Source organism: Chiloscyllium plagiosum, unplaced genomic scaffold (genome assembly GCF_037043375.1).
Source record: "Chiloscyllium plagiosum isolate Xiang-an unplaced genomic scaffold, Cpla_swu_hap1 HiC_scaffold_1, whole genome shotgun sequence".
Classification (NCBI taxonomy): domain Eukaryota; kingdom Metazoa; phylum Chordata; class Chondrichthyes; order Orectolobiformes; family Hemiscylliidae; genus Chiloscyllium; species Chiloscyllium plagiosum.
Genome location: NW_028270139.1, coordinates 121,634,659 through 121,662,431, shown reverse-complemented (window position 1 = coordinate 121,662,431; position 27,773 = coordinate 121,634,659). Strand labels below are relative to the sequence as shown.

The 27,773-nt window shown below is 44.6% G+C and overlaps 1 protein-coding gene across 1 annotated transcript in view; it reads right to left on the bottom strand.

The window, feature by feature from the left end:
* Positions 1-5,738: 5,738 nt before the first annotated feature.
* The window catches only part of adamts12 (ADAM metallopeptidase with thrombospondin type 1 motif, 12), a 569,649-nt gene continuing 547,614 nt past the window's right edge, over positions 5,739-27,773 (bottom strand). Inside the window, exon 24 of the mRNA XM_043680588.2 lies at positions 5,739-10,602. Within this exon, the coding sequence (XP_043536523.2) occupies positions 10,421-10,602 (182 nt within the window). The 3' untranslated portion in view covers positions 5,739-10,420. The remainder of the gene's footprint in view (positions 10,603-27,773) is intronic.

Genomic DNA, 27,773 nt, shown 5'->3' with positions numbered 1-27,773 from the left:
CATTACAGGTTGCAGGGAGACTTGGATAAACTGCAGAATTGAGCTGAGAGGTGGCAAATTGAGTTCAATGCAGCTCAATGTGAGGTGATTCACTTTGGGAAGAATAACAGGAAGGCAGAGTACTGGGTCAATGGAAAGATTTTTGGTAGTATGTATGAACAGAGGGATCTTGGAGTCCCTGCAAGTTACCACCCAGGTTGATAGTGCTGTTAAGATGGCATAAGTTTATTAGGTTTCATTGGCAGAGGGATTGAGTTCTGGAGCCGCAATATCATGCTGCAACTATACAAAACACTGGCGCGGCCACACTTGGAATATCGTGTACAGTTCTGGTTGCCATATTTCGGGAAGGATGTGGAAATATTGGAAAAGGTGCAGAGGAGATTTACCAGGATGCTGCTTGGTCTGGAGGGAAGCTCTTACGAAGAAAGGCTGAGAGACTTGGGCCTGTTCTCATTGGAAAGAAGAAGGCTAAGAGGAGATTTGATAGAGACATACAAGATGACCAGAGGATTAGATAGGGTAGACAATGAAAGTCTTTTTCCATGTTCTTTGTGACCTGCAACACATTATCAATGAGGATGAGCACCTCACCAAGACCTTCCCCACACCTCCACTACTTGTCTTTAAACAACAGCCAAACCTCAAACAGATTGTTGTTCATAGCAAGCTGCCCGGATCTCAGGACAAATCCATGTCACGGTGGACGCTGCAAGACGTGTCAGAGTGTGGACATAGATACCACCATTACACGTGGGGACACCTCCCACCTTGTACATGGCAGGTACTCATGTGAGGAGAAAGTGAGGTCTGCAGATGCTGGAGATCAGAGCTGAAAATGTGTTGCTGGAAAAGCGCAGCAGGTCAGGCAGCATCCAGGGAACAGGGGAATCGTCGTTTCAGGCATAAGCCCTTCTTCAGGAATGAGGAAAGTTTGTCCAGCAGGCTAAGATAAAAGGTAGGGAGGAGGGACTTGGGGGAGGGGCGTCGGAAATGTGATAGGTGGAAAGAGGTCAAGGTGAGGGTGATAGGTCAGACTGGGGTGGGGGCGGAGAGGTCGGGAAGAAGATTGCAGGTTAGGAAGGCGGTGCTGAATTCGATGGATTAGACTGAGACAAGGTGGGGGGAGGGGAAATGAGGAAACTGGTGAAATCCGAGTTCATCCTTTGTGGTTGGAGGGTTCCTAGGCGGAAGATGAGGCGCTCTTCCTCCAACCGTCGTTTTGTTGTGGTCTGGCGATGGAGGAGTCCAAAGACCTGCATATCCTTGGTGGAGTGGGAGGGGGAATTGAAATGTTGAGCCACAGGTTGGTTGGGTTGGTTTGTCCGGGTGTCCCAGAGGTGTTCTCTGAAACGCTCCGCAAGTAGCCGCCCTGTCTCCCCAATATAGAGGAGGCCACATCGGGTGCAGAGGATGCAATAGATGATGTGTGTGGAGGTGCAGGTGAATCTGTGGCGGATATGGAAGTTTTCTTTAGGGCCTTGGAGGGAGGTGAGGGGGGAGGTGTGGGCGCAAGTCTTGCACCTCCTGCGGTTGCAGGGGAAGGTGCCGGGAGTGGAGGTTGGGTTGGTGGGGAGTGTGGACCTGACGAGGGAGTCACAGAGGGAGTGGTCTTTACGGAATGCTGATAGGGGAGGGGAGGGAAATATATCCTTGGTGGTGGGGTCCGTTTGGAGGTGGCGGAAATGACGGCGGATGATGCGCTGTTTCCCCCCCAACGTGGTCGACCCGCAATTTCCCCCCCAAAGTGGTCGACCCGCAATTTCCCCCCCAACGTGGTCGACGATGCCCTCCATCGCATCTCTTCCACTTCCCGCTCCTCCGCCCTTGAGCCCCGCCCCTCCAACCGCCACCAGGACAGAACCCCACTGGTCCTCACCTACCACCCCACCAATCTCCATGTTCAGCGCATCATGCGCCGTCATTTCCGCCACCTCCAAACGGACCCCACCACCAAGGATATATTTCCCTCCCCTCCCCTATCAGCATTCCGTAAAGACCACTCCCTCCGTGACTCCCTCGTCAGGTCCACACTCCCCACCAACCCAACCTCCACTCCCGGCACATTCCCCTGCAACCGCAGGAGGTGCAAGACTTGCGCCCACACCTCCTCCCTCACCTCCATCCAAGGCCCCAAAGGAAACTTCCATATCCGCCACAGATTCACCTGCACCTCCACACACATCATCTATTGCATCCTCTGCACCCGATGTGGCCTCCTCTATATTGGGGAGACAGGCCGGCTACTTGCGGAGCGTTTCAGAGAACACTTCTGGGACACCCGGACCAACCAACCCAACCACCCTGTGGCTCAACATTTCAATTCCCCCTCCCACTCCACCAAGGATATGCAGGTCTTTGGACTCCTCCATCGCCAGACCACAACAAAACGACGGTTGGAGGAAGAGTGCCTCATCTTCCGCCTCGGACCCCTCCAACCACAAGGGATGAACTCGGATTTCACCAGTTTCCTCATTTCCCCTCCCCCCACCTTGTCTCAGTCTAATCCATCGAATTCAGCACCGCCTTCCTAACCTGCAATCTTCTTCCCGACCTCTCCGCCCCCACCCCAGTCTGACCTATCACCCTCACCTTGACCTCTTTCCACCTATCACATTTCCGACGCCCCTCCCCCAAGTCCCTCCTCCCTACCTTTTATCTTAGCCTGCTGGACAAACTTTCCTCATTCCTGAAGAAGGGCTTATGCCTGAAACGTCGATTCTCCTGTTCCCTGGATGCTGCCTGACCTGCTGCGCTTTTCCAGCAACACATTTTCAGCTCTGTTAAGATGGCATACAGTTTATTAGGTTTCATTGGCAGAGGGATTGAGTTCTGGAGCCGCAATATCATGCTGCAACTATACAAAACACTGGCGCGGCCACACTTGGAATATCGTGTACAGTTCTGGTTGCCATATTTCGGGAAGGATGTGGAAATATTGGAAAAGGTGCAGAGGAGATTTACCAGGATGTTGCCTGGTCTGGAGGGAAGCTCTTATGAAGAAAGGCTGAGAGACTTGGGCCTGTTCTCATTGGAAAGAAGAAGGCTAAGAGGAGATTTGATAGAGACATACAAGATGACCAGAGGATTAGATAGGGTAGACAATGAAAGTCTTTTTCCATGTTCTTTGTGACCTGCAACACATTATCAATGAGGATGAGCACCTCACCAAGACCTTCCCCACACCTCCACTACTTGTCTTTAAACAACCGCCAAACCTCAAACAGATTGTTGTTCATAGCAAGCTGCCCGGATCTCAGGACAAATCCATGTCACGGTGGACGCTGCAAGACGTGTCAGAGTGTGGACATAGATACCACCATTACGCGTGGGGACACCTCCTACCTTGTACATGGCAGGTACTCATGTGACTCAGCCAACGTTGTCTATCTTATACGTTGCAGGCAAGGATGCCCTGAGGCATGGTACATTGGGGAAACCGAGCAAAGACTACGACAACAGATGAATGGGCACCGCACAACAATCAACAGACAGGAGGGTTCCCTCCCAGTTGAAGGACACTTCAGTGGTCCAGGACATTCAGCCTCGGACCTTCGGGTGATCATCCTCCAAGGTGGACTTCGGGACAGGCAGCAGAGGAAAGTGGCTGAGCAGAGGCTGATAGCTAAGTTCGGTACCCATAGGGAGGGCCTCAACCGGGACCTTGGGTTCATGTCACATTACAGGTGACCACCATTGCACTATACACACACATAGATACTCCTACACACACACACACTCTCACACACACAGTCACTCCTATACACACATACACACGGACACACACATACACAGACGTGCACACAGACACCAAACACACCCTTACAGACACACACACTCCCACATACACATGCACCCCTCACAGACTTAAGACAGTCTGCGCTCATTACACATGCACACATACACTTTCTCATACTCACAACCCCCAACCCAGACAGACACACACACACAGACAAAGACCCACATGCACACACATATTATGTGGGGTGAATTTGTACTTGCAGGGTTACATTGTACTTTGCTCAAAAACTGCCTGAATTCATGTAGAACTCTGAGCTCAAAAACTGCATGAATTTATGTAAAACTCCGTTATCTCACTTTTTAGATTAGAATCAATCTAAACATCATGGCACAGACAGAGAACACAGGGGGCCAACACCTTCAACACATTGTCTAGCTTTCACCATTGTTAACAGCTAACCTGAGAATGCAACTTTTTAAAAAAAAAGGTTTTGTGATTTACACATGAAAGAAGTGAAACTATCACTGTATTCTAACAGATGAAAGGCTTAACAGACAATCAATTTTTCAATGTATAATTTCAGTTACATCACACTGTAAATTTTTGCTATAAATCCTGTGTGTTAGGATTGAGCTCTCCACTATGACCTGCTGAAGGAGCGTCACTCCGAAAGCTAGTGTGCTTCCAATTAAACCTGTTGGACTATAACCTGGTGTTGTGTGATTTTTAACTTTGTACACCCCAGTCCAACACCGGCATCTCCAAATCATTTTTCCTAGGATGATGATGTCAGCTTGGACGAGGGGGCATAACTACAATATGAGGGGTGATAGATTTAAGACAGATGTCAGAGGCAGCTTCTTTATTCAGAGAGTGGTCAGAGCGTGGAATGCCCTACCTGCCAACGTAGTTTACTCAGCCACATTAGGGAGATTTAAACAATCCTTGGATAAGCACATGGATGATGATGGGATAGTGTAGGGGGATGAGCTGAGAGTAGTTCACAGGTTGGTGCAACATTGAGGGCTGAAGGGCCTGTCCTGCACTGTATTGTTCTATGTTCTATCCCTGCACACCATGGGCAGTTTAGCATGGCCAATCCACTTAAACTGCATATCTTTGTACTGTGGGTAGAAACCAGAGTATTCAGTGGAACTTCACTAAGACATGGGGAGAATATGCAAAAGACAGTCGCCCAATGCTAGAATCAAACCCGCGTCCTTGGCATTGAGACAACAGTGCTAATCGCTGTGCCATCTCAATTTCTACTGCGCTACTGCAATTTAATCTTCCCTGGTGTACAACAGATCCAGCTATGGTTCCACTCCTGTTGCTCTCCTCTGACAGATCATCCCTGTATCAGTATCTTGTGCTATATCTTCCTCTTAATAAAGCCTAGGATATTGAATGCTGTAATAACCGTGCTTTCAACCTGTCTTCTCACCTTTAATTACTTATGCACATACAGACCCAGGTCGCTCTGCTCCTGCATCACTTTCAGAATTGTAGCCTTACAGAATGCAAAGATAAGGTAATTCCTATCTGTTCAATTTACTTAGTAGAAGCTCTGGTAATAATGGAAATGCTACCATTGAAAGTGGTATCCTATTTTAAAGATTTATTGTACCATATTTTCATGTATGTATGTGATTGCTGTAATCCTGCATTTATTGTAATTTCATATTTATTTATTTCTTATCCTTCTATTACAGTTAGCATTCATGGTCTGTTCTTTGAAAACTTTTTGTGGCAGTTAGCATAGATATGAAAATAGAATTTTTAAATGAATAAAATCAAGCGGCAATTTATTTTTGCTTTTGAGTTCAGACGAACGTTTATGTAACGAAAATGTGAACTGTCTCTCACTGCATATCTGCTTGACCTATTGAGCCCTCCAGTATTTTCTGCTTTTATTCCAATCTTCCAGCAACCAAGACATTTGGTGCTCATTATTCATTTAACTGTTTTGCATTTTAATAAAATCCACATATTGCCAGGATAACAATGAATTTATTAATGATTATTGCACAGCATTTAAATGATTTATGCAACAGAAAATCAATAACAAAGTACAGTAGATATTGTTTGAAGTTAATAGAATAATAATATTTTGCTGAGGCATGATGTAAACAGAGATTTCCATAAAACATTTAATTCTATTTCTTGCAAGCACCTTGAATTCATTTCCATGCTTCTGAAAGAAGAACAAGCTTCTGCCAGTTCTATCAGATAACGCATTGTACCAAAATTCAACAGAAAAGCTGCACTTAAATGAATACATTTTGATGTTTCATCTATGTATATCCTTTCTGCTGCAATTAAATCACTTCCACAAATTACATCTGTGATCAGCAGTGACACAAGTGTCAGTAACAAATATGAGTTCCACCCCACAGTGCCACAGGTTAACATGTTTTCCAGTATGAGTTCCAATGTTGATGGAAAGGCTATAATTGTGTATTTTTTCCCCGCAATTTAAGTAGATGTAATTGAGTGATATTCTGTATTGGATGGAAAATTATTGAAAATGTGTGCTCAAATTCACTGCACGTGCTCTCAGTGGAGGAGGCGCTCAATTAGGAAAGCAATTTTGTAACAATGATTTTTCAATAGAAAACATGACACACATGGACAGACTTAACCAAAATCTTAATGACCACTGCTCAGTACAGTTAATGCATGGATTATTGTGCTCTGTCTGAATATTGTGTGGCAGGCTTATAGAGATTCTCAATAAATTGGTATCACGGTAATAACAGTATATCAAATGCAAGAGTAAATAGGCTCTAAAAGTCTTTTTTTTTCTATTTATTTTTAAAGTAGTAAAACTAATAAGGCTTAGCATTTTTTCACCAGTGGGAAAAATACACTAAACTCTGACGTGCTGGCCAGCAGCATATTCTTAAGTAAGATGAGCTGAGTTGTTTATAAATGGAGCACCATCATTCAATAGCACCATGTTGCACCTGGTGTCAGTAACTGCTTTCCCTGCAGACAAGTACAGACAACCAGTGATATTCATATTTTAGCGAGTCAAGAGGTAATTTACTGTGGTGAGGCTTTCAGCATTCTCTGCTGACAGGTTGGCACTGTTCGTAAAGTTTAAGGGGCATTTACAAAATATGCTATATGCTAACTGTTTCCTCTTTTCCTTTGCCAATTTTATCCAAGCCACATTTGAAAACTTTGCTAAGCATTGTTCCTGAGGCATCTCCAAGACCTCTGTACCCAAATGAGTATTCTTCAATATAGTGAGTGTCCTTAGGCAGAAAAGCTTGTGAGCTTTCAGTATGCAGCTGGATGGTGGCAGGCTGATCCAATTTTTCTTCCACTAAGCCAAGGTCTAATTGGAGAATTTCTCAGTTGGGCACTCACATTTATTCCCTTGTTTCCCCAACAGAAAAGAAAAATAAAAAAAACTACTCAAGTAGGATCAGCTAAAACTGTACAAAATCCCATATGTAATGAGCATTGAAAACATAACTGTGCTTTTTAACAAAATGGAAAATTACAAGATTGCCATTTATAATTTAATGATGCATCTTTTGACACCAATGGTCATTTTCTCAATATAACAAATATATGGACTGCTACAGTGCTGGCATTGTCCCACTGGGATCATTGCATGTTCATACAGTAAATGCTGTGTTGTAACTATGTTTCTCAGCCTTTTCTTGTCCTGTCATAATGCCAATGACATTTACTTGCAGTAACTCCTGAGTGAAGAGCTAGTGGGAATGTCACTGAATATGGAAAGCTAGTAGGGCCAAGCTAATTGTTTAAGCGCATGGGTTCAAATCGCTGATAGCAGCTACTGGAATTTGAATTCAAATGATGAATCTGAAATTGAAAGATAATTGCAATTATGACCATCCATTGTCATTGTAAGAAGATATCAATGGAGAGATCTGCGATCATGGACCTTAGCGGGGAAAAGAATTCAGAGAGTGCTTCTGAACTCAAGCAAAATGATTAAATCTATTCAGCTACACTACTTAACTGTAATCTGCTGCCTTCTGAGAATAATGTGCTATAAGTAGCTAATGGCATGAACCAGTTACTGCAATGCCAAAGAGTATTCTTAAAATCTGTTCTCCATTAAGTAACTATTCTCCATGAAAATAACTATCAAAGGTAAAAGTTGCAAAGTTCTCCTTCCAGCATGAAGCCTTGATAAATGTCACCATGTAACGTGTTTGATTATCCAATCTGACCTGGTGCTGGGGCTTTTGAGAAAATTTCAGGTCTTACAGTAACATTACCAGCTGGTGTTGCAAAAGCCCTAGAAAGCAGGAACTACCACTATAATTCTGGCTGTACCATCTATACACAGAACTATCTTTATTTAGTTTGCACATTTGTGACAGAAAGACGAAGAAGACGAAGAAATGTCTAAGTGCCAAAATCTCTCTCCTGAATGAAAATATGGAGAAAAAGATTATTTATGCTTCACAGCTTCAGAGCGGTGCTGCACAGAATTTCTGAATTCACTGGCAGAAGGCCACATTGTGAGATTCTACCTGAATGATTCAAGACTTCTCTATCGATAATATTGCTGAGTGATGATGTCACACACATCAATCAGGTAACCCGTGAAATCGGCACAGTCTGTGTAGCACCACTCTGAAGAGGCACTATGCAAAATTATGACTCAAGATCAAGAAGCATTTGTTATACTCTAATGTTAAAACACACTCATAAACCTCTTCTTCTATCTATATGCAAGAGATAATAAATCACTGCATGTCAATACAATTAAACCCATATGGAAAGCTGGATTTTACACTCCTCAGCTGGTAAGTTTAAAGGTAGGGGAGAATTCATAAAATCCATTGAGTAGCCGTGGTCCTTCCCCTACCCTCCTGCCTTTGTGACATTTTACAGCGACTGGAGGTGTGTTAGGCTGCCCACTCAATATCCATTACCTGTGGCGGAGAGAGAGGTCAATGCCATGAAACTGAGCAGGCTGATGTTGACAAAATGGCCCAGAACTTATTTTTCTCTATGCCCTCCTTTTCTAGCCTCTCAAACCCCCAACACTACAATCCTCTCACTTCCTTCATTGGGGTCTTCCTTTCAGGCCCTACAATATCCCAGCCTTGGTTCTAAATCTGGGCTCCCCTTCTTCAGGATTGCCTATAGTTCCGGCAGTAGCCATTACACCTGCCTGGCACTGCTTGGACTACAGAGCTGGTGACCAGCAGCTCCATAAGGTAGGTCCACCTCCATGTATTCAAAGCAAATGTTGCTGCTCCCGATGTTAAACTGCTGTGGAGCAACCAGCAGAAGGGTACAGGTTCCTACCACTGATTTCAGCTCAGCCACCAGGACCACTGTGTCTCTGTAAAATCCAGCCAAGATGTGTAGCTTTTGAGGGAGCAAGCATTTTACAAACATTACTATTCTCTAAACAGTCAAGACAAATCAAAAATATGAATGGAAGTCTAATTTGAATTTGTAAGGTCCTTTGCTATTGAGTACGAAGCTAGTCCAGTTAGTCCTGCCCAAGTCCTGATGCAAACCTCATGCTGCTTGCTGGCTTAAATGTTAGTCATGTGTAACCAATGTTACACCTGCAGTTAAACTGTTGCAGGCCTGAGCAGTGGATACAAAATGGTGAAAGGATATTTAGAATTAAAACTAGACTATGCCTTGCAAATATGAGTTGTTCTATGGCTGCAGCTGCTGCAGGAAGTTAATCAGAAAACAATTTTGATATCAGGAATACTTAATAATGGTCTGGGTTTCAGGGCTTTTGACACTGTATGGAGACCTTAGTTTAGGTTATGTACTTACAACAAAAGTCTGGGCCACAGATACCATGTTGGATATCTAACACCAAACCTAGTGTCGTGGTTTGCAACTAAAGTCTTTGTAATTTAAATAAAATGCATGTCTTTCTACAAATTTCTGTGCATGTATGATGTGCGTAAGCAGTAAATTTTGGAGTTACTAAAGTTGGTAATCTGAATACATTAAACATTTAGCATTTAGATAGTGATCCTGACTCTGCAGGATTAAAAAAAAAGACATTCAAATTTACATTGTATCTTTACATTACAACTGCTGGAGAAATATTTCTGAGGAAATGATACAACTGCCAAATGCCTAAGTGTTAATATGGCCACTTTGGGAGGATGTGAAATGGATTTTTGCTTTGAGGAATAAAGTGAATAGCAGATGAAAGGATAGCAACTGCATCAGAGTTATTGAAGGAAGGTTCTATTATGTAAAACAGAGGCAATCTGCAAAATTGTATTTATATATAATGTGGTGCACATCAGTACTTACTTTCCAGTGCCCTAGTAATTAAGGGTAAAGAGTAAAATCTGCCGAACTGAAAATATGACTTTCCCTTACGCTGGCATTTCAGTAATTATCCCCAGTCAGTGCTGAGGTAAAAAAAAAGTGTAGTTTTGTTTGATGGAAACTAAGCTTGTAAAGATCAAAGAACTGACTGAACTGGAAAACCAATGTGCACTCAGACTGTTTATCTGGCGAGACTTGATAGCTCTGTATGAGTAACTATTTCCTTTGCCAAATAAGTAAAGACTTACTGCATTGATCAATAAAATTTTAAACAGCACCTTACTGAAGGAAGTAGGCTCATTTTCAAAACCTTGCTTAAAAGAGTGCAGTTCCAGTTAGTCAAAGTACAAATACAAATTCCAATCTCTTTCATGAATCTGAAGTGGTTCCTTTGCTCAAACTTCGCTGTACTGCTCTTCTCGTTGTCATGCTGCTCAATTTCTGGCAAGTGTAACAACATTGGGTCTTAATTGTTGCCATTGAACATCGACCCAATTTCTTCAAGGTGAGGCAAAATTTTTTTGACATTCTGTCCTTAATGCAGATGTTATCTGAAAAAGAAAATGTTTTGTACTGTTAGGTAAAAAATATCACATCAAGTACTTCTCACCCCACCCAAAGACCTTTCTGCTGGGCTGTATTTCCATCAACAGAGTACAGACACAGCCACCATCTCTTTCGTTAACAAGTATAGTTGCTACGAATACCGTGTGAAAAACTTGTTCTTAGGCTTGTTGCAAAATGCTAAACCAGGAGAGGAATGAGAAACTGTGTCTGATTCCTGTAATAATCAGTTCATCATTGAAATGATACAACGCACATCACTGTGCCGGTTTGCAGCAATGATGTATATTAAAGAGAAAGAATTAAATGATCAATAATTCTATTAGTTCTGGTCTATGAGCTGCCCTTTTAGTAGGACGTGATTTTCAGAATAAGTGGAGTAATCCATTCGCATTAGCCTGCTTTTAATTTTTTGGTTGCAATTCAGCTGCACGGTCCTACTTATGGGCGCCTTATGTGTGCGGAAGGCCATAAGACCATAGCTGAAGAAATGCCTTCTCTTCCCGTTCTAAAGGGCTGTCCCTTCACTCTGAGCCCTCAGGTCCTCATCCTCTTTTTCATGCAAACATCTTCTCCATCGAATACAGATGCAGAGTCCTCAACTGCTCCTCGTGTGACAATCCTTCACCTCCTGGATCATTCTTGTAAACCTCCTCTGGGCCCTCTCCAATGCCAACATATCCTTTATTACAGTCATAGAGTCATAGAGATGTACAGCACAGAAACAGACCCTTCAGTCCAACTCATCCATGTCAAAAAGATATCTGAAACTAATCTAGTCCCATTTTCCAGCATTTGGCCCATACCCCTCTAACCCCTTCCTATCCAAGTGCCTTTTAAATGTTGTAATTGTGTCTGCCTCCACTACTTTTTCTGGCAGATCATTCCATACACGCAACACACTTTGTGTAAAAAAGTTGCTCCTTAGGTCCCTTTTAAATCTGTCCCCTCTCACCCTAAAACCTATGTCCTCTAGTTCTGGACTCCCCCACCCCAGGGAAAAGACCTTGTCTATTTATCCGAGATAAAAACTACACACAGTCTTCCAAATACATTCTAACCAGGCCCCTATATAGCCTCAGCAGTATATTTCTGCTCTTGTATTCTAGCCTTTGTTGAAATGAATGTCAAACAATGCATTTGCTTTCCTAACTGCCAATAGAATCTATATGTTAACCTTAAGAGAATCCTGAACCAGCACTCCTAAGTCCCTTTGTGCTTCAGATTTTCCCATTTAGAAAATAGTCTATACCTGCATTCTTTCCAAAGTCATACTTTTTCATATTGTATTCCATCTGCCATTTCTTTGCCCACTCATCTAGTCTTCACACATCCTCAACATTACCTGACGCTCCCCTCTCTGTGTCATCTGCAAACTTTGCAACAATTCCCTTAGTTCCTTCATCCAGATCATTAATGTATGTCAATATTTGTGATCCCAACAGAGACCATTGTGGAACAACACTAGCCACCAGCTGCCATTCTAAAAAGACCCCTTTATTCCCACTGTTTGCCTTCTGCCAGTCAGCCAATCCTCTATCCATGCCAGTACCTTGTCCCTAACACAATGTGCTCTTATCTTATTTAGCAGCCTCCTGTGTGGGACCTTGTCAAAGGCCTTCTGGAAATCCAAGTTGATCATGTCTACTGGCTCTACTTTGTCCAACACGCTTGTTACGTCCTCGAAGAATTCTAACAGATTTGTCAGGCATGACCTGTCCTTGAAGAAACTGTGCTGTCTCAGCCCAATTTTACCATGCACTTCCAAGTACTCCACAATCTATTCCTCAATAATGGACTCAGAAATCTTACCAACAATTGAGGTCAGGTTAACCGGCCTATACTTCCCTGTCTTCTGCCTCCTGTCTTAATTGGGGGCTGTTACATCAGCAATTTTCCAGTCTTCTGAAATCCTCCCCAGTCCTAGTGATTGCTGAAAGATCACCATTAATGACTCTCCAATCTCCTCAGTTATCTCCTTCAGAACTCGGGTGTGTAGTCTATCTGCTCCTGGTAATTTAACTATCTTCAGACTTTTCAGCTTCCCAACATCTTCTCCTCAGTGATGGCCACTACACTCACTGCTACCAACTGACTGTCTTGAAGTTCTGGTATGTTGTTGGTGTCTTCCACTCTGAAAACTGATGCATAGTACCTATTCAGCTCCTCTGCCATTTCTCTGCTCCCTTTTGACAGAGTGGCAAGGAGAGAAGATGAGGTGAAGCGAGGGCTGCCGGGAAGGGTAAGTTTTCCCACTGAAAAAGGGACTTACCTTGGGAGTCGGGCCTCCATTTTGACAGAGTGGTGAGGAGAGAATGTGGAGTGAAGGTAAGGGCTTAATTTATATTTGGGCAGAGGCTAAACCCAAGATACTAAACGTGCAGTATCTCCCTCCCACCCACCCACTCCCCACCCTCCCCCACAAACCAGAAGAAAAAGACTCTTGAAGGGAAGGCTTTTATTTCTTTCTTATCTTTCTTTTTCATATATTTAAGTGCATTGTTTGGTTTTAGTTGGTTCATATAAAGCTAAGCTTAGAGTGGCAGGTGACCTCAGACCGGTGGCATGTGCCTCTTGCTTGATGTGGGAGCTTAGGAACGTGCCTGACATTACTGACTCTTACACTTGCAGAAGTGTATCTAGCTGAAGCTCTTGTCTGAACATATGACGGCTCTGGAGCTGTGGATGGACTCACTGTGGAGCATCCGTGATGCTGAGGAGGTCGTGGATAGCACGTTTAGTGAACTGGTCACAGCACAGGTTAGAATTGCTGAGGGAGACAGTGAATGGGTGACCAAAAGGCAGAAAAAGTGTAGGAAGACAGTGCAGGTGTCCCCTGTGGTCATCTCCCTCCAAAACAGGTATACCATTTTGGATACTGTTGGGGAAGATGGCTCACCAGGAGAGGGCAGCGGTTGTCAAGATCATGGCAACGTGGTGGGCACTGCTGTTCAGAAGGGCAGGAAAAAGACTCGTAGGGCCATAGTCATAGTTCTATTAGAAGGGGAGTAGATAGGCAGTTCTTTGGCAGAAAATGGGACTCCCGGATGGTATGTTGCCTCCCAGGTGCTCGGGTCAGGGATGTCGTCGATCGGCTGTAGAACATTCTGAAAGGGGAGGGTGAATTGTCATGGTGCATATGGGCACCAACAGTATATGTAGAAAATGAGATGATGGTCCTGAAAGAGGAATTCAGGGAGCTAGGAGAGATGTTAAAGAGGAGGACCTCAAAGGTAGTGATCTTGGGATTACTACCAGTGCCACATGCTAGCCAGCGTAGAAATGAAAAAATAGGCAGGATGAACACATGGCTTGAGAAATGGTGTAGGAGGGAGGGGTTCAGATTTGTTGGATATTGGGACCGGTTCTGGGGAAGGTGGGACTATTACAAAATGGACTGTCTACATCTGAACCAGACTGGAACCAATGTCCTTGGGGGAGTTTTTGCTACTGCTGTTGGGGAGGTTTTAAACTAATGTGGCAGGGGGCTGGGAACCAGAATAGAAAACAAGTAGGCAGCGAGGTGGAGACTGGAGACTGTAAGAATTATGAAGATAGCATTAATAAGGGGAAAATAGGCAGAGAGCAGATGAGCGCAAAAGAACTGGTGGCCTGAAATGCATCTACTTTAGTGCAAGGAGTATAGTGTGTAAGGCAGATGAACTTAGGGCTTGGATTGGTGCCTGGGAATGTGACATCATTGCAATCACAGAGACTTGGTTGAAGGAAGGGCATGATAATTGGCAACTAAATGTTCCAGGATATAGATACTTCAGACAGGACAGGGAAGAAGTAAAAGGTCGGGTGGTGGAAATTGCATTGCTGGTCAGGGATGATATCACCGCTGTGCTAAAGGAGGACACTATGGAGACCTTGGGTAGTGAGGCATTATGGGAGGAGCTGAGAAATAGGGTGCAGTTACATTGTTGGGGCTCTATTACAGGCCTCCCAACAGTGAGTGTGAGGTAGAAGAACAAATAGGTAAACAGATTATGGAAAGATGTAGAGGCAATAGGGTAGTGGTGATGAGAGATTTTAATTTTCCCAACATTTACTGGGAAACACTTAACGTCAGAGGTCTGGATGGTGTAGAATTTGCAAGAAGCATCCAGGAGAGTTTTCTAGAGCAGCATGTCAATAGTCCGACGAGGGAAGGGGCCATATTGGACCTGGTGCTGGGGAACGAGACAGGACAGGTGATAGAAGTTGCGGTGGGGGATTTATTTGGGAACAGTGACCACAATTCTGTAAGTTTTAGAATGTTCGTAGATAAAGAAGAGAGTGATCCTAAGGGAAGAGTACTAAACTGGACCAAGGACAATTGTATCAAAATTAGGCAGGAGCTCAGAAACGTAGGTTGGACACAGCTATTTGAAGGGAAGTCCACATTTGAGATGTGGGAGGCTTTCAAATATAGGTTAAACATAATGCAGGATAGGCATGTCCCGTTGAAGGCAAAGGATAGGAAGAGCAAGATTCGTGAACCGTGGATGACAGGAGAAATTGTACGACTAGCCAAGAGGAAAAGGGAAGCGTACATAAGGTCTCGGCAGCTAAGAACAGAACCGGCACTGGAAGAATATCGGAAGAGTAGACAAGTCTTAAATGAGGAATCAAGCGGGCTAAAACGGGTCATGAGATAGCTTTAGCGAGCAGAATTAAGCAGAATTCTAAAACATTTTATTCTTATATAAGAAACAAGCGGGTAACTAGAGAAAGGGTTGGTCCACTAAAAGATAATGAAGGAAGACTGTGTGTCGAACCTGAGTGAATGGGTGCGATTCTGAATGATTACTTTGCATCAGTGTTCACTGAGGACAGGAACATAATCAATTTTGAGATTAGAGATAGAAGTTTGATTAGGCTGGATCACGTTGACATAAGTCGGAAAGATGTGTTGGGGAGGCTAGAGGTTATTAAGGTGGACAAATCCCCAGGACCGGATGGGATCTATCCCAGGTTGCTGAGGGAGGTGAGAGAGGAAATAGCTGGGGCCCTGACTGATATCTTTATGGCATCCTTAAATACAGGTGAGGTGCCGGAGGACTGGAAGGTTGCTCATGTTGTCCCCCTGTACAAGAAGGGGAGTAGGGATATTCCAGCTAACTATAGACCAGTGATCCTGATGTCGGTGATGGGAAAGTTGCTGGGGAGAGTACTAAAAGATAAGATCTCTTTATATTTGCAAAAGAATGGGCTTATCAATGATAAGCAACATGGTTTTGTGTGGGGGAGTTCATGCCTTACCAACTTAATAAAGTTCTTGGAGGAAGTGACCAAGTTGATAGATGAAGGAAGGGCTGTTGATGTCATATATATATGGATTTTAATAAGGCATTTGATAAGGTTCCCCATGGTAGATTAATGGAGAAAGTGAAGTCACATGGTGTGCAGGGTGTTCTAACTCGGTGGATAAAGAACTGGTTGAGCAACAGGAGACAGAGAGTAGTAATTGAAGGGAGTTTCTCGAAATGGTGAAAGGTGACCAGTGGTGTTCCACAGGGGTCAGTGTTGGGGCTACTGATGTTTGTAATATACATAAATGATCTGGAAGAGGGCACTGTTGGTATGATCAGCAAGTTTGCAGATAACACGAAGATTGGTGGAGTAGCAGAAAGCATAAGGGACTGTCAAAGAATACAGGAGGATATAGATAGACTGGAGAGTTGGGTGGAAAAGTGGCAGATGGCTTTCAATCCAGACAAATGTGAGATGATGCATTTAGGCAAGACTAATTCTAGAGCGAATTATACAATGAACGGAAGACCCTTGGGAAAAGTTGATGAGCAGAGAGATCTGGGAGTGCAGGTCCATTGTACCCTGAAGGTGGCTGCACAGGTGGATAGAGTGGTCAAGAAGGCATAAAGTATGCTTGCTTTCATTGGACAGGGTATTGAGTATAAGAGCTGGCAGGTCATGTTAAAATTGTACAAGACATTGGTTCAGCCACATTTAGAATACTGTGTACAGTTCTGGTCGCCACATTACCAAAAGGATGTGGATGCTTTGGAGAGGGTGCAGAGAAGGTTTACGAGGATGTTGCCTGGTATGGAAGGTGCTAGCTACGAAGAGAGGTTGAGTAGGTTAGGTTTGTTTTCACTAGAAAAAAAGGACATTGAGGGGGGACCTGACTGAGGTCTACAAAATCATGAAGGGTATAGACCGGATGGATAGAGACAAGCTTTTTCCCAGGGTGAAAGATTCAATAACGAGAGGTCATGCTTTTAAGGTGAGAAGTGGAAAGTTTAAGGGGGATACACGTGGCAAGTACTTCACACAGAGGGTGGTGGGCATCTGGAACGTGTTGCCAGCAGAGGTGGTAGAGGCAGGCACAGTAGATTCATTTAAGATGCATCTGGACAGATGCATGAGTAGGTGGTGAGCAGAGGGATGCAGATGCTTAGGAATTGACTGACAGGTTTAGACAGTACATTTGGATCAGCTCAGGTTTGGAGGACTGAAGGGCCTGTTCCTGGGCTGTAAATTTTATTTGTTCTTTGTTCTATTACTACTTCTCCAGCCTCATTTTCCAATATTCACTTTTGCCTTTATCTTATCTTTCAAATGTTAATGAAAAAAATTCTTGCAATCTTCTTTAAATTGCTAGCTAGTGTACTTTCATATTTCATTCCCCATGCCCCCAGCCTCCACATCCAACTATTGCGGTGTCAGTTATTCTCTGCTCTATTTTAAATATTTCCCAATTCCCTGGCTTCCAACTAGTCTTCACCACATTGTATGAATTTCCTATTGCTTGTATGCTAACCCTGACTTCCCTTGTCAACTATGGTTGTCTTGTCCTCCTCTTAATATGTTTCTTCTTCCTTGGATGGCACGGAACCTCAGTGGTTAGCTCTGCCATCTCCCAGCACCAGTGAGCTGGGTTTGATTCCACCCTCTGCCGACTGTCTGTGTGGAGTTTGCACATTCTCCCGTGTCTGTGTGGGTTTCTGCTGGATGCTCTGTTTCCTCCCTCAATGATGTGTAAATTAAGTGGATGGGCCATGTTAAATTGTCCACAGTGCTTAGGGATGTGTAGGTTAGGTACGTTAGCCATGGGAAATGCAAGGTTACAGGGACAGGGTAAGGGGATGGGGATGGGTCTGGGTGGGATGTTCTTTGGAGGGTGGGTGTGGACTTGTTGGGCCTAATGGCCTCTTTCCACATTATAGGGATTCTGATGAATTTCTGCTGTGCCTTCCTTTTAAAGTGCAGAATGAATTTTATCATAATACAGTCACTGCTGCCTAGGGGTTCCTTCATCTTAAGCTCCCTAATCAAGACTGCCTCATTACACATCACCAAATACAGAATTGCCTGTTCCTGAGTGGGAACATCTCTGAGACACCCGCACCAATCAACCAAATCGCCCCGTGGCTCAACATTTCAACTCCCCCTCCCACTCTGCCGAGGATATGGAGGTGCTGGGCCTCCTCCACCGCCGCTCCCTCACCACCAGACGCCTGGAGGAAGAACGCCTCATCTTCCGCCTCGGAACACTTCAACCCCAGGGCATCAATGTGGATTTCAACAGTTTCCTCATTTCCCCTTCCCCCACCTTATCCTAGCTTCTAACCTCCCGCAACTCGATCCCCTGACCTGTCCGGACTTGTCCGACCTGCCCAGCTCCTTTTCCACCTATCCACTCCACCCTCTCCTCCCTGACCTATCACCTTCATCTCCTTCCCCACTGACCTATTGTACTCTATGCTACTCTCTCCCCACCCCCACCCTCCTCTAGCTTATCTCTCCACGCTTCAGGCTCTCTGCCTTTATTCCTGATGAAGGGCTTTTGCCCGAAACGTCGATTTTGCCTGTCCTCAGATGCTGCCTGAATTGCTGTGCTCTTCCAGCACCACTGATCCAGAATCTGGTTTCCAGCATCTGCAGTCATTGTTTTTACCTCGTGATTTTAACCCTACTGCGAATCCTCTTGCAAGGATGCCTGCCTTGAAGAAGTTTTCCTCCTCTCTCTACAAGAATCTCAGGGAGTCTCTCTCTCACTGCAACTCCCAGGTCATTTCCTCAGCCCTGAAGCTCTTCAACCATGTCCTGAAACAAACTCGCTATCACAGCCACATTTGCTTCCTCAGTGCCTGTCTCCATAACCAACTCACCCCACACTCCGGACTCTGGACCACCTTTAAACCAGCAGAGTTCGGACCCGAACAGGACAAACAGTACAGACTACAGATTCAAAAACACCAGCAACGGTTCTCCATCAAGATCCTCCGCTCCACGCTTGCAGCAATGCGCCGGTACCTAACCTCTCTACAGTCTGCCCTGCCTCAGCTGAGGGCCACACTCTCTCAGAATTGCAAAGGACCCACTCTGTACTACATCCTCAGGAGAATCCATACTCTCAACAAACAGTATTTCAATTCCATCTCAAACATCAAAAACTGTAAGTACAACAAACTTTTATCTACCCACCTCCATAACCAGCGCTCCTCGAACATTCCAGAAGATTCCCCTGGCCTTGGAAACACCATTAGCCATGCGGCTGATGCAGCTACCACCCCCACGCTGATTGATGATGTCACTTCTGCCCCCATCATGGCCACTCCCACAGCCACTTCCGCCCCTCACATCATCGCCGATGCCACACGCTCAGTGACTTCTGCCACCCCTACTGCCGTGTCTGCCACCACTTCCGACCCCACCAGCGCCACTCACCTGCATTCTGCTGACACGCCCCCCACAGACCCCACTGTCACTATCCCCACCCCCCAGAACCCCGAGGGGAACACTACCCCTGCTCATGACTCTACCCCCATTCCCCCCACCATCACACCCACTCCAGGTACTGGCTCCGACCCCACTCCCAGCTCTACACACACACCAGCTCCCAGCTCCAAGCCCTGCCGAGTTTTCACCATCCCCCCAGACCTCCCCCTCACTGAGGACGAACGATCAGTCCTCAGCAAAGGACTCACCTTCGTCCCCCTCCGTCCACGCATCAATGAATTTAATACACGCCGTGACATCGAACAATTCTTCCGTCGCCTCCGCCTCCGAGCTTACTTTCACAATCAGGACTCCTGCACACCTTCCGAGGACCCCTTCGCCCACCTCCAACACACTGCATCCACCTGGACACCCCGTGCTGGCCTATTACCTGCCCTCGACCTCTTCATTTCCAACTGCCGCCGGGACATTAACCGCCTCAACCTGTCGACCCCCCTCCCCCACTCCAACCTCTCACCCTCACAACGCGCAGCCCTCCAATCCCTCTGCTCCAATCCTGACCTCACCATCAAGCCAGCGGACAAAGGGGGCGCAGTGGTAGTCTGGCACACTGACCTCTACATCGCTGAAGCCAAACGCCAACTCGAGGACACCTCTTCCTACCGCCCCTTGACCATGACCCCACCCCCCAACACCAAACCATCATCTCCCAGACCATACAGAACCTCATCACCTCAGGAGATCTCCCACCCACAGCTTCCAACCTCATAGTCCGGGAACCCCGCACTGCCCGGTTCTACCTCCTTCCCAAGATCCACAAGCCTGACCACCCTGGCCGACCCATTGTCTCAGCATGCTCCTGCCCCACTGAACTCATCTCTACCTATCTCGACACTGTCCTATCCCCCCTAGTCCAGGAACTCCCCACATACATTTGAGACACCACCCACGCCCTCCACCTCCTCCAAGACTTCCGTTTCCCCGGCCCCCAACGCCTCATCTTCACCATGGATATCCAATCCCTCTACACCTCCATCCGCCATGACCAGGGCCTCCAAGCCCTCCGTTTTTTCCTCTCCAGACGTTCCCAACAGTACCCCTCCACCGACACTCTCATTCATTTGGCCGAACTGGTCCTCACCCTTAACAATTTCTCCTTTGAATCCTCCCACTTCCTCCAGACCAAAGGGGTAGCCATGGGCACACGTATGGGCCCCAGCTATGCCTGTCTCTTTGTTGGCTACGTAGAGCAGTTGATCTTCCGTAATTACACCGGCACCACTCCCCACCTCTTCTTCCGCTACATTGATGACTGCATTGGCGCCACCTCGTGCTCCCGCGAGGAGGTTGAGCAATTCATCAACTTCACCAACACATTCCACCCTGACCTTAAATAACCTGGACCATCTCTGACACCTCCCTCCCCTTCCTGGACCTCTCCATCTCCATCAGTGATGACCGACTTGACACTGACATTTTCTACAAACCCACCGACTCCCACAGCTACCTGGATTACACCTCTTCCCACCCTACCTCTTGCAAAAATGCCATCCCGTATTCCCAATTCCTCCGCCTCCGCCGTATCTGCTCCCAGGAGGAGCGGTTCCACCATAGAACACACCAGATGGCCTCCTTCTTTAGAGACCGCAATTTCCCTTCCCACGTGGTTAAAGATGCCCTCCAATGCATCTCATCCACATCCCGCACCTCCGCCCTCAGACCCAACCCCTCCAACCGCAACAAGGACAGAACGCCCCTGGTGCTCACCTTCCACCCTACCAACCTTCGCATAAACCAAATCATCCGCCAACATTTCCGCCACCTCCAAACAGACCCCACCACCAGGGATATATTTCCCTCCCCACCCCTCTCCGCCTTCCGCAAAGACCGTTCCCTCCGTGACTACCTGGTCAGGTCCACGCCCCCTATGACCCGCCCTCCCATCCTGGCACTTTCCCCTGCCACCGCAGGAACTGTAAAACCTGTGCCCACACCTCCTCCCTCACCTCCATCCAAGGCCCTAAAGGAGCCTTCCACATCCATCAAAGTTTTACCTGCACATCCACTAATATCATCTATTGTATCCGTTGCTCCCGATGCGGTCTCCTCTACATTGGGGAGACTGGGCGCCTCCTAGCAGAGCGCTTTAGGGAACATCTCCGAGACACCCGCACCAATCAACCAAATCGCCCCGTGGCTCAACATTTCAACTCCCCCTCCCACTCTGCCGAGGATATGGAGGTGCTGGGCCTCCTCCACCGCCACTCCCTCACCACCAGACGCCTTGAGGAAGAACGCCTCATCTTCCGCCTCGGAACACTTCAACCCCAGGGCATCAATGTGGATTTCAACAGTTTCCTCATTTCCCCTTCCCCCACCTCATCCTAGCTTCTAACCTCCAGCAACTCGATCCCCTGACTTGTCCGACCTGCCCAGCTCCTTTTCCACCTATCCACTCCACCCTCTCCTCCCTGACCTATCACCTTCATCTCCTTCCCCACTGACCTATTGTACTCAATGCTACTCTCTCCCCACCCCCACCCTCCTCTAGCTCATCTCTCCACGCTTCAGGTTCTCTGCCTTTATTCCTGATGAAGGGCTTTTGCCCGAAACGTCGATTTTGCCTGTCCTCGGATGCTGCCTGAATTGCTGTGCTCTTCCAGCACCACTGATCCAGAATCTGTTCCTGAGTGGGCTCTACCACAAGCTGCTCCAAAAAAAAATCATCTCATAGATGTTCCACAAATTCCTTTTCTGGAGATCTACTAAGATCCTGATTTTCCCAGTCCACAAGCATATTGAAGTCCTCTATGATTACTGTAATAATGCCCTTCTATCATCTGACTTATTTTCTTCCCCACATCCTGACTGTTGCTCCAGGGCACCTATCATGCTCCATGACACCTATCACTCCCCATCACTGAATTTTTTCCTTTGTGCTTCCTCGACTCTACACACACAGATTCTACACTTTTGTACCCAATATCACTTCTTCCTATCGATTTCACTTCATTTTTTACTAACAAGGCAATTCTGCTCCCTCTGCCTATCTGCCTATCTGCCTATCCTTTCAACAGGATATCTTTAAATGTTTAATTCCCAGCCCTGATCCCTTGCAGCCATGTCTCTGTAATACCTACAACATCATGTCCGCCAATTTCAATCTGTACTGCAAGCTCATTTACTTTATTTCGGATACTGTCTGCATTTAAGTCCAACACCTTCAGTCCTCTATTGACTGCTCTCCTTGTCATTGTTGTTCCCTTATCTGCTGTGCATGAAGTTAGCTTCCAGACCATTCCCAAACTGTTTATTCTATTATTTGTTCTGGAAACTTTAATAACCTGTGCTGACCCCTCCCCACATAATTTTCCATGCTACTGACCCTCTTTCCCCCACCCTCCAACTATTTAGTTTGATCCATAGCCCTAGTTATGTGATTCACAAAGACTCTGGCCCCAGCATGATACAGGTAGAGCCCAACCCATTTGAACAACTCCCTCCTTCCCCAATACTGGTGCCAATGCCCCATGATTTCAAACCAGTTTCTCCCACACTAATCTTTGAGCCATGCTTTTACCTCGTTAATATTGTTGATCCTGTGCCAATTTGCTCATGGCAGTAATCTAGATATTATTCCCTTTTCTTTGCTGCTTTTTATCTTACCCACTATCTACATGGTGATGGCTCAGTGGTTAGCACTGCTGCCTCACAGATCCAGGTTCAATTCCAGCCTTGGGCAACTATCAATGAAGAATTTGCACATTCTCCCCATGGCTGTGCGGATTTCCTCCGGGTGTTCAGGTTTCCACCCACTGTCTGGGTGCTTTACTCTTTAGAAGGATGGTGTGGACTTCTTGGGCCGAAGGGCCTGTTTCCACACTGTAGGGAATCTAATCTACTCATATTTTCTCCACAGAATCTCTTTCCACTTTCTATCTATATTATTGATACTGACAACTAGATCTTTCCCCTTGCACTCCAAGTTCCTCTGCAGACCAAATGAGATATCCTGAACAGGGAGTGTATCATAAGAGTGGCTCAGTGGCTTGCACTGCTGCCTTACAGAGCTAGGGACCTGGGTTCAATTCCCACCTCTGTCGACTGTGTGGAGTTTGCACATTCTTCCTGTGTTTGAGTAGGTTTCCTCCCACAGTCCAAAAATATGTATGTCAGGGGAATTGGCCATGCTAAATTGTCCCATAGTGTTTAGGGACCTGTAGGTCAGGTGGATTTAGCATGGGAGCGTGCTGACTTAGGGTGAGGGATTGAGTCTGGGTGGGATGCTCTTCAGAGGGTTAGTACAGACTCAATGGGCCTATTCCTGCAGTGTAGAGATTTGATGAACCTGAGCACCAGCCAGGCAACACAGTCTTAGGGATGCTTAATCCTGGCCATAGAGAACAGAGTCTATTGCCCTCACTATACTATCCCCAAATACAACCGCATTTCTCTTTTCTCTGCCTCTCTTGAACAGCTCCCTCTACCACAGTGCTGTGGTCAGTTTGCTCATCCTTCCAGCAGCCTCTACTCTCATCTACATAGGTTTGAAATTCTTGTTTCCTGTTAGATAAGCTCAAGGGTTGAGTCTCCTTTAGCACTACCTCCTGGTACCCTCGACCTGCTTCATTCATAATCACACACTCCTGCCCCTGACCACTGACCGAATTGGAAGTAGTTAATCCAAGGGATGCGACTGACTCCTGAAACAGAGCACCCAGGTAACTCTCTCCCTCCCTATATGTTACATTGTTCAAAGCTCAGACTCCAGGTCATCAACCTTGAGCCAGAGTTCCTTGAGCAACCAACACTTGGTACAGATGTGGTCACTATGAACCACAATGGAGTCCACCAACTCCCTCACCATGCCGAAATAACACATCACATGACACAGCATCTCTATTTTAATTACTTCAATCATAATCTGTTTTTTTTTTAAATCATACTGGTGTTTATAGGTCTTTTCGATTGTAGCCTGTAAAATATTTCCTCTTTACCATCAATCTGAAAATAGCCTATGATGCACAGTCTCTAATTTGACTATCATCAACCATGAATTTATGGTTTTCCTGTGATGTCACTTTTTTGTGTTTGGCCCCTGATTGTGGCCTTCAATTTATCCTGTTAAAAAAAAGAATCTTAAAAACTATGAGCCAAAAAAAGCAATAAGCATCTCTTACCCTCTGTATCGAATTCCTAAATTGTCTGACAAATTCCATGAACTCGGACTGTGTCTCACTCCAGATGTGATCTCTCCTTCCTAACTGTGTGAAGCTTACTGATCATGTACATTGTGATAATCTCTGACATCTCCTATGCAAGTACTGCATGGCATTGCATTTACGCTATCCTTCGACAGGCCCACTCTTAAATAGTCTGTGTTTGTTGCAGAGCTGATCAGGAGTCCTCCTTGTGGGCCTGCTCCTTTGTCCACAAAAGTGACCACCAATACGTTCAGGTAGGTGGGCCATGGAGGGGGCTGTATTCCCCAACTGTTTCTCCCTCGTCCATGGTTACATTTGCATTTAGGTGTCCATCAAGATGGAGCATGCAGTGCCCGCTGGCTGGATTTGGCCATTAATGACTGGTGGGCACCGCAGGGGTTTGGTGTATTGTCACCCTGGACAATGTTATTTTGATTCAATTTTTAAAAGTTTTCTTTCTGGATTTGTGAGTTTCTGGTGACTGTTTGATTTTCTTATTTATGTTGCAGTGCTCCACAAGGAACTGTGTAAACTGACAAAAATTTTGTTTTTAAAGCATGGTTTCATTCTTATTTCTTCTCCATTTTTATTTTCTCTTTTCATCTGGCAAATGGGGATTCATGAGTGGCAAACGTGAAGATATTCAGTCCCTAAAAATCCAGCAATACAATTAGATTAATGTGTAATGCTTGCCATTTTACTTTCAATTCCAAATGACTTGCTACTTAGTGTCATCAAAAACTTGAGTTGAAAACGTACAGAATGGTGATGGCCCCTGGCATCTCCTATGGAAGTACTTTCCATGATGGAAACCTTAGCCCAAGGTTTGGAGGACCTCTTGGCTTTGTCATTTTTGTCCTTGTTAGACTCTTCAAATTATCTTTGACATTTGCAATAACAGTGCCTACTACAATACACTGTTTCCTCTTTTCTCAGTCTTTATTGTTCACTTACAATACCTAACAAAACAATGAATTCTATTAGATACAGAACTAGCTCTTTACAAATCTTCTCTTAACACTTACTCATTTTTTTAAAAAAGATTGAGCTAGAATTTTGTTGTCAATAGCACTATTCTCATCCCTGTGTAATTTAAAATTTATTTCTATGACCATCACTCATTAAAAAAAATTGCAAGCTTATTGTTTCCATGTTGTCTAATCATCAGATTCCACAAAACAATAATGAGCCAACCTTTAATAGTAACCCATTACATTAGGGTAACCTGAACAAAATAAACCATCAGACATTTGTCATATTTTATTTGTGTAGTAAATGTGTATATAACAAAACAGTTTAACATTTCATGTTAGACTAAATGAATAACTATTTTAAAACTTGTGACTTATCATATCCTCCCACAATTGCCGAGCATTTCAGCGCTAATGAATTTTTTTTTGAGTGCAGTTGTTGTTGTTATTTAGGAGATGTAACAACCATTTTGACGCTAACAAGGTTCTTAAAATGCGAATTAAGATGAATGACTAGTTAATCCAGCTTTGGTAAGGGATAAATATTCACCAGGACATGTGTGAATATTGCAACAAAACATTTTGCATTATCCTGTACAATCAGACTTGATTTACATGTGATCTGGAAGTACTTAAGAAAATGCAGCATTCCTTTCAGTACTGAAAGTGTCACCCCAGATTATGGCAGAGCATACGTGACGATATAAATAGGTAGTTATGTCAGGAGTGATGCAATAGATCATATGATAATCCAGACACTCTGAAAAGACAAACAACAATCTAGATTTCATGATAAATCCAAGTGTACATAGTTAGCAGAATGTGAATAAACAATTACTTTGAAAAGATCTTTGTGTCCAGCACTTTCTGTTGAGCAATGCGGTGTACCCAACCTTCTCCAAAACTCTCCACACAACAAAAGATGTTGAGAACAGCAAGACAGAGCAGCTTGAGAACACTTCCAGCAGCAAGACTGAATGAAAGCTTACCATAATGCTTTGAGGTGAAGCCAAGCCAAGCATACCTCGAAAAGTCAACAACCATTTTGAAAAGAGTGAAACAAAAATTGAAGCAATGCTTCATCGATTTGGCAAATTGGTGTTCCGGCATGATACTAATTCCAACACCAAATGTCTCATTAAGAACTTGTGTGGACCTATTACAAATAAATAAGACAATATCCATGCTATAGCATCGGTAGATGAAATTCAACAAAGCAGCAAAGAGTACCATTTTCATTAAACTGAATGTTAATAGTGAAGGTTACCATTTGTTTAAAAATCAAAACTCTTAACAAGATTCATGACACCATTTCGATTGTATTGCTTTAACTGTTTACATTTTTAGCATCATATTTGCACTTGAAATATTTCAGGGGGCACTGAGAAATATCTTGGAAAGACTACAAGGCATCAGGGATGATATTTGATCCACATTTGAATCAAACTGAAAACATTATGGGAAGCAGAATTACTATTAAATGAGAAATGAGCATGCTCAAAGCTGACATATAATTTCATGGCCATAGTGTTCATGCAACAGGCATATCAGCTGAACCCCCACAGAAGACAAGTTTTGTTAAAGTGTTCCCATCATCGAGAAGCATTTCAGAACTTCATGGGATTGGTAAACAAAACTGGCAAGTCTTAACCACATCTCTGTCACTGGGTGCATCTATACATGTGCCAGAAGTATTCTCCCTCAATTTGCAGCATCAGAAAATGCAGCCTCTGGACAGCTGAATCCTTCCGTCACCTCACGACTTTCTGGCTTAGCTCAAGAGGAGTCCTCATAGGAGGATTCCTATGTCAGTGGTATCATGGCAAGACATACCAGGGAGTCTGTTAGAGGTCCTGAGGAAACCCAAAGATGAATAAAGATAGAACAATGAGTTTTCAAAAAAAACTCTCCTACCCCTTCAAATTGATTTTAGACTTTGGACAAGGAGCAATGATAAAAATAAATCTCAAAGTGTATAGTTTATCCATAATTTTGTTGATTTCTCCAACAAATTACAGTAGAAAGTGGGAAAACCACACTCCTCCAACTCCTAGGTATTCACATCAGTCCCTCCCAACAAACCTTCACATTGATTTTTGCTCAAGAATTTATTCTTTAAAATTGAATGAACTCTGTCTCCTTAAATTTGTCTGATTTATTATTCAACATTTGGATTTTACAGGAGAAAATCAATTTTGCTCAAAAAATGTAGTTAAATTGAAATCTAATTAAATATCCCTTGGGCTTTTTTTTTCTCAAATCAATTTTCACATGTTGTACAATTTAGCCAGAAGT